The sequence below is a fragment of the Mastigoproctus giganteus genome, chromosome 7 (genome assembly GCF_048544385.1).
Source record: "Mastigoproctus giganteus isolate SK-2022 chromosome 7, ASM4854438v1, whole genome shotgun sequence".
Lineage (NCBI taxonomy): Eukaryota > Metazoa > Arthropoda > Arachnida > Uropygi > Thelyphonidae > Mastigoproctus > Mastigoproctus giganteus.
In genome coordinates, this window is record NC_143581.1 from 141,339,207 (window position 1) to 141,354,383 (window position 15,177).

The 15,177-nt window shown below is 36.4% G+C and overlaps 2 protein-coding genes across 2 annotated transcripts in view; one reads left to right on the forward strand and one right to left on the reverse strand.

Moving 5' to 3' along the window:
• LOC150083234 (uncharacterized) overlaps positions 1-15,177 on the forward strand; it is a 480,979-nt gene that overhangs the window by 235,146 nt on the left and 230,656 nt on the right. The gene's annotated exons all lie outside the window — the stretch shown is intronic.
• The window catches only part of LOC150083235 (uncharacterized), a 242,844-nt gene that overhangs the window by 169,530 nt on the left and 58,137 nt on the right, over positions 1-15,177 (reverse strand). The window contains exon 4 of the mRNA XM_090378444.1: positions 8,354-8,420. Within this exon, the coding sequence (XP_090234570.1) occupies positions 8,354-8,420 (67 nt within the window). The remainder of the gene's footprint in view (positions 1-8,353; positions 8,421-15,177) is intronic.

Consider the following 15,177-nt stretch of genomic DNA (forward strand, 5'->3'; position numbering starts at 1 on the left):
ATTTGTCTACAATACTCCTTCAAAAACATACATCTCAAACACACCATCGAAGATATTACCAGATTTAAAATCAGATTCATCCAACCTGAAAACAAAACAAAAGAATACTGCATAGTAAAATATCAAAATCATTTTTGACCATGTTAACCTCAGAGAAGTCTTTGATACGATTTTAAAAACCTACCTATAGATAAAATTAATATAAATATCAGACAGATTTGTAAGGCCCATCGGAACGGACTTATGCAACTACAAAAACACCATAGCAAACCTGAACAAAATTGTTCAGGTTTGCTATGGTTCCATAGCCAACCTTTACTTGTCACTGCAAAGAAAACAAATATAAAGATTACATAGAACCACACCACAAACACATAATCACAGGCGACCTCAATACAGTCGAGGATCCAGCATTAAAAGAAATCATGGATAAAAGAATGAAATTTAGACCAAACCCCCATACCAGCCTAGAAAGCATACAAAGATTGATTAGAATGGATCTTTTACAATTTGCTTATAAACTAGCCTATAAATATAACACCAGTGGAAGACTTTCAAATTTGGATTAACAGCATTTCAGATCATGTTAGCATTAGTAGAGGCATACGATACAAGAAAACAAGCTAACGCAGCATCAGCAGAAAAAAAAACCGCTCCCATTTCACCCCTCCATTCATTCCAAATACCTGTCCAGCTCAGCCTTAAATTTATTTAGGCTATCAACTTCCACAACGAAAGATGGAAGTCTGTTCCATCAATCAACTACCCACTGGCTAAAGGCAAACTTCCACACATCTTTATGGCAAGGTTCAGAGACTACATACAACACCAATATAACTACAAGCAATACAACCTAAAAAGAATAAATAACAAAATCAAATACTTGCAAAAAAAAATTTTTTATAACTAGCACAGACAAAGCCAATAACAACTTCAGTATTATTTGCAAAAAATTCTACACAGACACACTCAACAAGGAACTGAACAACAGTGAAATCACCAACTCCACCCATAGTACTATTACAAAAAAAAACTAATAGCCATGCATAAAAAAGTTAAATTAAAAATCAGTAACACTAGATTTCCATTTGTTTATTGGATCCCAAAGTTCCATAAAGTCCTGGTAGGCTGCAGATTCATTACCACATGCAGGAACAGCTACATTAAAAACCCCAGTAAAAAACTGGAGGCCAAACTAAACACAATATCTACCAACCTCACCAATACCAAGTTCATTTCAGACAATAGAAAATGCATAGAATACATCAAAAATAATATCAGCAAAGCGTACACCTACGATTTTAAAAATCTATTTACAAACATTTCACACGATAATTTAAAAAAGTGCTAACAGACTACTACTGGCTAGACCTAATAAATCTATGCATAATCAACAACTACATGCTTATGGAAGACTGCATCTACGATCTACATGCAAAGTAGGGGGGGTGGCAATGGGAGCAAGCAACTCGAGTTCCATTGCCAACGTTTACTTGCACTACTACGAAAACAAAATTAAAGGCGACAATTTTCTTCAGATACACTGATGTCTTAGTTGTCAATTGTGATAAATTTGACAGATTAGCACTGGAAATATATTCCACAGACCTGACCATTGAATGCACCAACCCTAAAAGCCATCTACAAGCCATATACCTCAACAGCAAAATAACTATCAAAGAAAATAAAGTCTACACAGGACACTGCGACAAAAGAGACCATTTCAACTTCCAAGTCATTAGACTCACAAACTGGGAGACCAATTTAACAAAACAAATACATGGTAATGTAATCAGAAATCAAACTAACAGAATAATACACATCTGTAGTAACCAGGAAAACATGCTGGACGCATTACAAAAACTGAAAACTAATTTAATCCAGAACAAAATGCCTGTTAATTTCATCAGATACCATATTAAAGCAGCCATCCAAGCCAATTTAATCTATATCACCCCAACACTAACCCTAACAGGGTCATGGAGCAACAGTTTGGGGCCCCTATTAGACCCCTGGGTTCATTGTGCTTAGACAAGGCTCGTTGTCTGACCGCACTGCAACCCAGATGTCCAAATTCAACCCCTAATAAAACAATAACTATAATAGGAGTTCTCATGCTGACCCTGGCTACATTAAACCCCATACCAATCCCAACCCCAACCCTTTATAGTACTAACTTCACTGGATATTATAAATTTGACAGCAAAGTGATACAAACAGCAACAAAAGCAAACACGCTACACCTCTTCTTCAGATTATAATAAAGTCCAAAGCACCACAAGGTTAAAAATCACCGATGGGGGGAGGATGTAAATATGTATATAGTTATCCCACTGGCTGTTATGCTGTAGAAAGGTTATACCCGTCCTTGTCCAGTGGATAACATTACCATTTTGATTTTCAAAAAAAATGTAATCCTAAAATGTATTAACACAAACATCTATATAGGTATTCACAGTAATCCCTAACCATTGATTACAAATTTAATACAGGTCGCATAATCACTAACAAACAAATTAACCCATCCCTTAAACATATATAATTATTAATGACAGACTAAGCAAAAAATCACACAGAATGGCGCCCCGGCCTCATACCAACCACCAGCTATAGTGATCGCAGGTAAATACCTATATACTTTTTATATTTACTCTGTTGCATACTCATCGGGCTTTGGGTCTCAATCCCAGTTTGCAGCTAATAATAATCCAAAAATTAAATTTTATTAGCCTTATTACATTAGATTGTTGTTGTTGTTATTTGGTTTTTAGGAGCATTAGCAACTAAGGCCATATTGCTCAGGGTATGCGGTGGTCATTCCCTGATCTTTCCACATCCTCCGTATTTGGTGGTGACGGGCTCGAACCCCGGTCTAATCGAGAAGCGTGTGCTACGCACTGCTGCTCCTTCCCACCTGGCTACGGAGGTGACTTATTACATTAGGACATTCATAACTAAACATAAGTACTTACTTACTAAGCAACACTATTATCAAGACTACAGAAACGAGTATGCATGAGACATTCTTTTAGTATGGCTATCTGTCTGCTCAAAGCCCCTGAGGAAGTAGCAGAGAGATGGCTATGTGAAGGAATGTTACCTTCCTAATTCTTCCTAGCTATTTCCTAATATTTCTTGATTCAATCATTAATAATTCCCTTTATTTCCTCTCTCCTCTTACTTTAAATCTTTCCAAACTTTACATTTATATATTTGTTAACTTGATTCCATGTTAATTGTTAACATGGAACTATAGGCGAACCAACAACTGCTAGAACAGCTATGGCTAGCCAGTTAGTTAGGCCTTAATTACCGGTAATGTTTCCTGCCCAAAAAAAAAATTTCACACCACTCGCAACACAAAAATCAATCGGGATTTTGACCTAATATATCAATGCGCATATAATGGCTAATTGTTTAATTCACAATAGCATTAATGCCGCATAACTGCAGCATTGTCACACCTGAACATTTAATAAAAATAGAACATAGGCTTAAAAGTAGTGTTCAAGAAAATATATATACAAGTTTGTATTAATATATTGAATAAAGTAGGCATAAATGGATGTGAAAGTTACACAAAGTGCTAGTAACTAGAAGGATGACGAAAGTAGAAAAAGTGTAGTAGATTTGTGAAAGAATGTTAATATCCTAAAGGTTATGATAAATGAGGCAAAATTATGGGCTGAATTACCAAGCCAATAGAAAGTGGAAGAACTGTAAAGTAAAATTAGTACATCAAAATATTAATAAAATAAAAGTGGTATAGCTGTCATCAGATATGGGGAGGAAACATTCAGAAAATGGTAAAATATAGGTAAGGCAAATATGCTTGATCTGATGTCAGCTGAAAAAAATATTGATGCATGATCAGGTATTTCATCAGGGGACTACACCTGGCCATGTATCAGGAACTGTGTTTCTATACTTGTCCATAGTAGTAGAAGAAAAGTGAAAGGCCAAAAAGCAACAAAAATGAAATCAGTACATTCTAATACAGTATGGACAAGGTAGTCCCAACATAGTGTAATTTAGGTAAAAATAAGGATCAAGTTAGAATAAATATGGTTAATATAAATATGTAGAATTTAATTTTGCTTAGATAGGAATTCAATGATTCAATAAATAAATTTAGAACAAGCACATTGTACAGGGTGAGGTATTAAATTGACGATGGGGAAGGGAAAAAGGAGTATTTTAAATAAAGAAAGATGAAAAATAGCAATATAAGTAGTATAATAGGAACGTTCGTATCACCCTCGTATGCACTGATAGTTTTACAAATGGGAAGAACAGTAGAAATAGACAGTAGAAAGACATAAAGCAAAGAAAAAGTTATTAAATAACACTAAGCTTGCTGGGGTTGTGAAGCCCAACCTTATATTAAGGGCTCTGGCATTTGTAAGTGTTAGTATAAAAGGGAGCTAATAGCAAATGCTTCTTTTGAAAGTAAAAATGTGTGTCGAAACATGCTGAGAATCTAAAATGAAAACCAAAAGTATAAGAAAGTGAAAGATACCTGGAGTATTTCAAGAAATGCATAGCGGAAATAAGCTGGAAGGAAAAATATACATACCAGAAGGAAAAAGGCGGGGAGATGAAGCGCACATATTCAGTAGAGTAGATGAATGCATGCACACTTCAACTACATTGGCAATATATCTACATGATAACTCAATTTATAGTAGCATAGCGGACTTAATAGTAAGCTGCGAAGAATGCAAAACAGTAGTAAAAATAGTGACCTCTATTGCCGTATTTAGAATACAAGCATATGGAGATAATTTAAAATTAGTGCTGGAAAAAGAAAAGCGGTTGGAATAGTATGACTTTACCGTGATAAAGTCATACATAATTATAAAAATAAACATACTGCCATTAGATAGATAGATAGATAGATAAAGAGTGTTGAACAATACAATGGCAAAAAATATACACATTAGACCAAATGATGAGGCTACGTTATATTAAGCTGAATAGTCTCATATAAGGGAATGATTGTAAATTTATCAGAGTATAGAAAACAAGAATCATCAAATGTTTTGAGGTATAAATAGATTAATAATTATAATCTATCATCCAAAAAGGTGTAGTAAGAATCCAATTTAGCAAGAAAATACATCCAAGGAAAAAGTACTAATTAAATTTTTTTTTTTTTATGAAACCTCCAAACACGAGAGGTATTAGAACCTATAGTACTTGGTACCATGCTTGGGTTGGAGGTTGAGAAGACGAAAGATATTTGTTAACATTAGACTTGAACTTCTGTAGACTGTAATCTTCAGGAATACGTACGAAGGAAGGTTGTTCCAGAAAACGGCAGTTGAATGAATAAAATAGGAAGATGAAAAGTTGGTTCTGTGAGTTTGAAGTTGGACAGTAAATGGATGTTGGCTGGTGGCAGCACATGTTCGGACTGTATTGAAAGAGAGACCGGAAATTATAGAAGCCAATTCAGAAGACCAGTATGCATAGAAGTATCTGTAGAAGTGGCATGCAGCAGAAACAGTATGTCTATGAGACAGCGAGTGGAGAGACGCTGTTAGAGATGAATCATTAATTAACCTAACTGCCCTCTTCTGAATGGAATCAAGAAGCCTGAGAGAGGTTTTGGGGGCACCGCCCCAGATGTGGGAACAATATTCCATGGCAGGGCGGATTTGCAATTTATACAGAGTGAGCAGCTGGTTGGAAGAAAAGTAATGCCGAGAGTGAAAGAGAAAACCAAGTTTTTTAGGTGCAGAGGAAGCAATATTTGTAATATGCTTGTATTGTGCCAACAGCGATTAGAAGTCAGGGTAATCTCCAAAAGAGATATATCATTTTGCCTAGAAATTGCAGTGTCACTAAAGATAAGCATAGGAGCAGAAGAATCCTTTTTGCGAGATATAAGACAAGACTGAGTTTTAGAAGGGTTGAAATCAACTAAGTTCTCTTTGCCCCACTGGAGAATTACCTGAAGATTGGAATTTAAGGAATTGGTAGCAGATTTTCGAGAAGTTGAAGCTGATTGAGCAGGACAAGGTTTCTCAAAATGGAAAGTAGAATGCAATGTGCTATCATCGGCAAACTATGGATAGGATTTCCAGTCAATGGAAGAAGGTCATTAATATACAAGAGGAAAAGAGTGGGGGAAAGAACTGAACTTTGGGGGACACCGGCATTAGTGGAGAAGTTAGAAGACAGAGAGCCATTTACCATCACCCTCAGTGAGCGATCAGAGAGAAAACTGGATAACCAATTACTAAAAACAGTTGGCAAACCATAAGATGGATGCTTGTATAGAAGACCTCTATGCCAAACACGATCGAAAGCCTTTGAGATGTCAAGAGCAACTACTTGTGTTTCACTGAACCTTTCCATTGAATTTGTCCATAAATGGGTAACATAAGCCAGAATATCACCAGTGGATCGACACTGACGGAATCCATACTGGTGATTGCTGATCAGACGGAAGGTTTCTAGGTAGTTTAAGAGTTGGCGGTTAATTGATTTCTCCATTACTTTAGAAAAAGTAGAAGTAATTGCAATGGGATGATAATTGGATGGGAGGGATTTGTCACCCTTTTTAGGATCTGGCTGGATATGAGCAAAGCCGTGGCCTACAAATTCCCCAGACATCAATCCCATCGAGTATCTTGGGTTTGTGTTGAAACAGCACCTCCGATCTGAGGCATCTCAACAATGGACCTTACAGGAATTAAAAGATCTGCTGGTTACGTGTTGGTACCAGATGCCACGATACACATTTTAGAAATCTTGTAGCTTCCATGCTTTGCCAGGTACAATTTGTTTTGGTTGCACGTTGAGGACCAACATCATATTAGGTAGGTGGTCATAATGTTTTGGCTCATCGGTGTATAGTTTTTGAGGTGAAAGCACATTTGCATTTTCATCTTGGTCTTTGACGAATTAAATTTTTTGGGAATAAATTTGTCCACTAACATACGAGTAGCATTGTCCCTAATATAATTACAGTACAAATTTTACGAATTTTATGGTTATTTATATAATTTTTGGATTACTATTTATAATTTTTTTCCATTTTATCTGTATTTTATTTTATTTTTTTTTTTTTCATTCTTTAATTAATGAAGTCAGTTTTTTTTTTTTTTTTTGTTTAGTTTCTTTATTTACTTGGGTTTGATTTATTTTATCCCCCACCATAACTAAGTTGTAATTTACAGTTTATCCGGATTTTGAAATGGTTGCCCGCAGAGTATTTAAAAAGTTATAGAGAGAATGTTAAAATATCTGTTCATTTGGTCTTTCTGTTTCATCTGCCTCTTCACTGAACGATACTGTCTGAAACAGACATATGTAGAGTGGCAGTAGGTTTTGTGTTTGTGGACAATAGTCAGCAAGTCATAGCCTGGTTTATTTGCTGTACCTACCTTTGATACTTAGGCTTTGTCCAATGTATATTTAGTTGGATATAAAGTTTTAGGCAATAGCACTTTGTACACACGTTTTCACAAATTAATGAGATGACAAGGACAGCCAGTCACAAGGTACTTGATCTCCTCTTTTAAATACCCCTGCCATAACAGGGGCACTTTCCACAAGTTCAGAAAAACATGTACAAATGTTAAACCCTGTAGTATACCTTTAAATGCTGGTAATTGCTGGCAGGGACTGAAAAGCATATGTCACAGAGAAGAAGAGTTTATCTTATCAAGCTATGTGTACTTTCACATGATTCCAAAAATCCTTTCTATCTATTTCACCACAGAGCAGTGTTACAAGAGTATTATTATAATTTCCAAATTTCTGTTCTCTTTGCTCACTCACTCTTCAAAATGACATACTTTTGATATAAAGTTAGCAAACTTATTCCTTCCATTGTTTCTGATTCAAATATGTAAAAAAAAAGTGTCTGTTATATTTTTATGATGTACTGTCCTGTATAGTTGGGGAAAGGAGAGATTAAAGATCAAAAAAATTAATATAAAATCCCTATAAAACAGTTATTCTCAACATGTTCAGACATGAAACCACTTTTATATTTGAAGTACAATCCAGAGACCACAAAAATAATTAAACTATACATGAAATTAAATTAATAACTATAATTTTATAATATTATTTTAAAAACATTAATATGCAGTCATGCTTAACAAATGTAGTATACATTAGGTTGTTATCGGTATACTTATATTTCCCATCACATTTAATAGGATTGTTGTCTACCGCAAAAAAAAGCTCTATTTTATTGTCAAGTCCTCTGGATCACTTTCATAGGTTACTGGGATAACAGTTTGGGAAACACTGCTACAAACCAAAGTATATATTCAAATTCAAAATTTATCAGTTATATTTGAAATAATAAAGACAATGAAGCACTGATACTCACAGAACTATGATTCCCATTCACAATACAAAAGCTCCGAATTTTCTTAATTCTAAAATTTCTGTGCACCCTGAAAGGAGAAGTGAAATGCTTTTAATAAAGTTTACAGTAGATTTTGTAATTTATAATGTTAGACAATCTATTTAACCATAAAAAGTGTACAAAAGACAAATACTTTTTTTTCCCCTTCTAAATAACCTCTAATAACAGAGTAAAGTATCCAGGTTACATCATGATTGTTAAATAGAGTTTTCTTCTTCATATTATAGTAAGATTTCCTTTACAATCTGACTGGAAGTGTTGATTTACTTTTTTTTTTGGAATTTATTTTTTATTTATTTATTTTTATTAATTGTGATCCAACAGATGATGGTGTATATATATATATATATATACCAATTCCTAAAATGCTGATTTCCAGGTAACTCTATATGAGGAAAAGAAATTTCAGTTAACTTCATTCCTTCTAAAACTCAGTTCTGTCTTATTTCTCACATAAAAGATTCCACTGCTCCCACCATGCTTATCTTGGATGAAACTCAGATTTATAGTCAACATCACACATCTCTATTAAAGATTACTCTGACTTGCAATCTTTCTTGGCATAAGTACATCAAAAATACTGCTTCCTCTGCATCAAAAATGCTGGGGGGGGGGGGGTTGTTGTCGGTGTTACTTTTGTTCTAAACAGCCTCAATCTCTATAATTCTCAGATCTGCCCTGGAATATTATTCTCAAGTCTGGACTGGTAGCTTTAAACCTCCATCAAGCATCTTGTCTCATTTCAAAATAAGGCAGCCTAGTTAATTAATGACCAATCTCTTACAAAGTCTCTCCATTCTATCTCATAAGCAGTTCAGTTTCTGCTGCATGCCATTTCTGGAGACACTTTCATTGGCAATGTTTTCCGAATTATAGATGAAATAGCATCTGTAATTTCCCCACTCTCTTCCAAACATGTGCCACAACCAGTCCCCATTCAACTCCAAACTCATAAAACCAAGTTTTCCTTTTCCTTGTTTGTCCTTTCTAAGTTGAAACGACTTCTACTTCCGTTCTCTAGAACAGAAGGAACAAACCTTTCTTCACAGATATTTCCTAAAAATTACAATCTAAATAAATTAAATTTTAATTTCAAAAAGTGTTTTCTGTCTTCTTGACCTTTAACACATGAACAGTACTAAGTACTATAAAGTCTATTTTGTATGAAAACCACAAACCATTCATGTTTGTTATTTTCATACAAATGTGTGTTGGCTGATGCTGTAAAGCTTTGCTTCTTTGCATCACTTTTCTGATACTAAAATCAACTTGAAATAATTGGTAATGAAAAAGATTTACAAGGTACAAATAAATTGGTAATATCAAAACCTCAACTAAAATTTTGCACATCAGTAGATCAGATCAAGTAATGAAGTGCAAAATTTCAACTGCTGACAAATTGAAAGCGAAAAAAAAAAAGAAAAAAAAAAGAAAGATATGTTTAGTCCTTGAGACTGTTGCAGACATTCCCCCGGATATGCCAAGCTGAGCTTGCTACCTGGGAGTATAAAACGTTAATGGAAATGATATTCGGGTGACACTCAAGTCAAGTGGACCTCATTTTGGCAAAGTTCAGTCGGTCAGTGACAGCCAAATCCTCTGCTTCCACCCTCACAAAGGTGGGATTGTTAGTAACCGTGGGTATAACCCCATGGGCAAGTTCTGAAATAGGGCACCTAGCACACTGTAGGTGACCACCTAGGTGCAAACCAACATTAGCAGGTGTCAAGGTTTTGTAGCCACACCACATGGAGGAATGCCACCCCCCCTCTGTGTTTCCAGGCAATACTAGGTGGTAGATAACTCTCATCAACCAGTGCAATACCACTATTTGCTTCTTGGATGTTTGAAGTGGTGAAACCCATGTTTAGTCTCCAGAGCAAAGCTGCAGCAAACCCTTTTCTCATCTCTTCCATCATGCAGTATGATTGATGTCTTTTGAGGTTATAATGGACATCATGGCAAGATCCAATCTTCCTTACATTTCGTCGGTAAAACAGCTCTAAAACAGTGTTTCCAGGCCGGCCACTCGATAGTCCACTGTATCAAACCTATTGGTAACTCTCTGGGAGACTTCCAGATCAGCTAGTGTATAATCTCGCTGCCTCTACCCCACCAGATAGTGACTGGAGGGAAACCAAGTAGTGTTTATGGGGGGGGGGGAAACATTGTCGAGGTCATGTAATGTCAGGGCTGTGTATATTCTTACCATGTGTATGACGCATCAAAAAATTTCATTACATTATAGAGCATGTCCCCACCACCTTTCTTACTACTGAATGTTATTATTATTAACCATATGGTGCAAAGAAGCAAGAGGCTTATGCTGCACCAGCCAAAAAAAAAAAAAAAAATTGAGTTACCCTGAGAGAGAGAGTTGTTGTGTTTAGATTTTTCTGGTGCAAAGACTACTTAGGCCATATTGCACCTATCATATTATTTAATACTAGTGTTATTGGCTTCTATGGAAGCAGTCAGAAACAGTTATATAAACCAAGAAAGAAGAAAAATTCTGTAAGGTTTGAATTTTTGCTTATGATATGTTGTAGTTGTTATTGGGATTAATGACACAAGGGCTATTGAGGCCAAATTGTGTCTGTTTACAGTTTATTTACAGGCAACATATCTTTAGAGATATTAAATTATATGCTCCTGTACAGGCCAATATGTTTTAAATACATGAAAAGTTCTTGTATATCAGCTTCATTTCCTAATATATGAGATAAATTAGATGAGCTGTTCAACGTTAAGAGTGACCGGAAAGTGTTTGATCAAATGGTTGAATATAAGGGACACTCAACCAGAAAATGACGAACCATAAGTTGTCTGACAGGATGAGCACTGAGCCTTGCCAATACCACTTCTTCTCGTCGGAAGCTAGAGAGCCACAGCTTTGGATCTTCTTTTATCTGGTAAAGTTTATTGTTGATGTTACCTTTCCAGATCTGTGACCATTTATCGTAGCACACTTTATGAATGACAGATTTATAGTCAGTGTAAGGAACCTGAGGATAATGTGAGAGCGTGCTTTGAGGATATTTAGCAGCAAAGTCAGCACTTTCGTTTCCAGGAATGCTAAAATGGCCAGGGATCCAGCAGAAACTGATCGACTGATTGGACACACTGCAGCAGAGTAGCTGGGAATGAATCTGTTTCAAGATAGGATGAGAATATGAGACTTGTTCTTTATGGCAGAGATAGCGCTGAGGGAGTTGGTGTAAATTATGGCAGGTGAGATGGAAAGCTCAATAATCTTACTAAGCGCTAACTTAATGGCATATAATTCAGTTGTGAAGACGCTGCAAGCTTAGCATTTTCCTTCGTACATGAAGATAAAACTGCAGCAGCACCTATCATTTTGTCAGTTTTGGAACCATCTGTATAAATTTTATAGGCCTGGTTGTTCATAGTAGCATGAACTGAGTGTAACTGTCTGATATTGCAGGGTAGTATAATATTTTTTCCCCGCTGGAGAAAGTGCACATCGTGAGAGACAGACACGTAAGTGCAAGGTGGAATAGGTGCAGTTGTGTCCTGAAAAATTTCATTTAAATTGATATTCCAACTCTGAACAAGCTCTTTAATCCTGAGTAAAGCAGGTCTATTTTCATTTGGCTTGCTCTCATAGGACAATTCCCACTGAGTATTATAGAGATACTCCCAACTGGGATGCAATGGTAGACTCTGGATCTTAGCAGCATAGTGGAGCAGTAGTGTTTTTCTACGCAGGTGTAATGGGGGATCATGCACTTCAATATAAAGACTTTGGATCGGAGAAGTCCTGAAAGCTCCTAGGGCTGTCCTCAGAGCACCGTGCTGTATGACGTTCAGCCGTTCTAATTTGCTTACCTTAGCAGAGTCATATACTGAAGAACTGTAATCCAAGTGTGAACGGATTAGGGACTTGTACAGGTGTAGTAAGGTATACCGATCAGATCCCCATAACATGGACAAGACTGATCGAAGTATATTCATATGCTTTAGACAAGTAGTTCTTAAATGAGTGACGTGAGCTTGGAAGTTTAGTTTGCTGTCCAATATCAGTCCAAGAAATCTAACGGTATTAACAAAGTCGGATTGGAGTTTTGTTTATTTCTAGTTCAGGGTCAGGATGGAGAGCCCATAACTTGTAGAAGTGAGTGGCAGTGCATTTATTTTGTGACAGTGCATTTATTTTGTGACAGTCGATAACCATTCCGTGAAGTCCAGGATTCTATTTTGGTTATGGCTAGGTGGAGCTGCCATTCAATGGTGTTCATACTTTTGGACTGACAGGAAATAGTAAGATCGTCTGCATACATGTAAGTTTCAATGGTTTTTGGGATGTTCCGTGTCATATTGCTAACTCGAAATGCGAATAGTGTTGGACTAAGTATCGAACCCTGTAGTATGCCTTCCTCTTGAATGTGAGTTCTAGAGAGTGCATTTTTGTATCGAACCTGAAAATATTGAAGTAGCAAGAAATTTTGAATTATTTCAGGCAACCGTCCCCTTAGATCTAGATAGTAAAGATCCATTATAATAACAAGACGCCAAGTAGTGTCGAATGCCTTTTCAACATCTAAGTTAAACATGACTAGATGTTGTCTGATGACAAAGGCATTGTGAATTCGGCTTTGATAAGCACGTCTAGCGTTGATCGGTTCTTCCGAAATCCATACCGATGGTCTGGAAGGAGATTCTGTGACTCCAGGATGTAAGTGGGTCTTGTATGAATCATCCTTTCTAAAATTTTCCCTACACAGCTCGTAAGAGATATTGGCCTATAATTTTACACCAGGGTAAGATCTTTGCCTGGTTTTGGTATAGTGATAATGAACGAATACAGCCAGGAAGAAGGATAGACATTTTCAGAGAAGATCAGATTGAAGAAAATCAACAGGGTACACAAGTCCTCTTCATGTAAATGCTTTAGCATAATGTAATGAACACCATCTGGCCCTGAAGCACTGTTATGAGATCTATTTAATGATTCTTTCAGTTCTATTAATGTAAAGGGTTGGTTGTATGGAAAAGAGCGGTATATTGAGAAGTTAATTTTATGCCATTCTGCACAATCTTTAATGGTCTTGAAGGAGGATACATAGGATGCAGAAGCAGAGATGGTGGCAAAAGATTCTGCTAATGCATTGGCAACTTCTTCTGGCATAGACATGTCTTTTCCTTTCCAGTGAAGTATAGGAGAGGGCAGCCGAACAAATTTTCCATTTAGCGCCTGTATCCTTCTCCAGATGATCCATGTGTCAGTGTCTTTTGTGATGGTTGATGCAAAAGCAACCCATGAATCTTGTTTTGCTTTCCTTCTAATTTGCCTTTCTTTTGCTTTAAGCCTTTTATAAGCAATTAAATTAGTGGTAGTAGGACACTTCTGAAAATCATTCCATGCACGGTTTTTATCTTGTTTAGCAATAGAGCACTCTGTATTCCACCAGTGATTTCGGTGAGCACGAAACGTCTTGGATTTTGGAACGAAAGAATTTGCCGCAGTCAGAATCTGATTGGTGATGTAAATAGTTACTTCATCAATATGTTTCTGTTGGACAAAAATTCTGTCTAAGAGCATTTGGGCAAAATAGCCATCCCAGTTCGCCTTACTAAACTTCCAATTGGATTGTTGGTTAGGATTTTGAGTTATCGCTGTTTGTATTGAGCAAATAATTGGAAAGTGGTCACCATTAAAGGGATCGGATAATACCGACCATGTCAGGGTTGGAAAGATGGATGAAGAGCAAATTGACAAGTCAACTGCAGAAGTAGATCCTGTAGGTAGGTGAATGTAAGTAGGAGATCCGGTGTTTAGTAAATTAAGATTGCTGTTATTCATAAATTCTTCAATTAATTTGCCTCTTCTGTCCATTGTAGCAGACCCCCACAATGGATGGTGTCCATTAAAGTCACCGAAAAGACAAATTGGAGTTGGGAGTTGTTTAATGAGACTCAAGTTCTGAATGGGGTTCAGAGGTAGAGATGGTGGAATATAAAAGGTAACAAAAGTAACTGATGTACCAACTACAATATGAGTAGCCACAACTTCTAGATTTGCTATTAACTGGATCGGCTTGGATGGCATGTTAGAATTAACCAGAATGGCTACTCCTCCACGTGCAGGAGACTGAGTTTTTATCTTGTCTATACATCATATAATTGGAGAATTTTGGCAAAACTTGGTGTGACAAGAATGTTTCCTGTAGGCATACAGCTATGGGGTTGAATTGAGCTATTAAATCTCTTAAGTCATCAGAATGGCTGCTTAGAACTCTGCAATTCCATTGTATGATGTTATGCATTATTTAGGTTTATTTGAGGCTGATTCAACATTTTTTTCAGTCTTTTTTTTGGGAATGTGGGGCAACTAGTATCCATTGTGTCATTGGCATGCAATTCTAGGATGAGTTCCCCATAATCTGGGTGTACATCCATATAAGAAATATAAGATTATAAGAAAGCCCAACTTTGAGGTTGGGCTTTCTTATAATCTTTAGTAGTTTTCATTCTTTCAGTGTCCTGCGAGACTGTTGGAGTATCAGTTGGAATACTAATTGGGGTGTTTGTGGCTTCACTGGTTTTAGGTTTAGGAGTATCTTTTCTGGAGGCTGATAAGGTTTCTTTACCCCAATTTTTACCTGAATATGTTATTTTATTACAAAACTCACAATATGGGCATTCTGGGCTTGAGTCTGCTGACGAGGCTACTAGAGACGGTCGTTTTCAAAGCCGCTAAGTGGATTTTTCTTATTTATTGATTTGAAATTATTGTTTTTCTAAAACTTTTGATTTAAATTTAG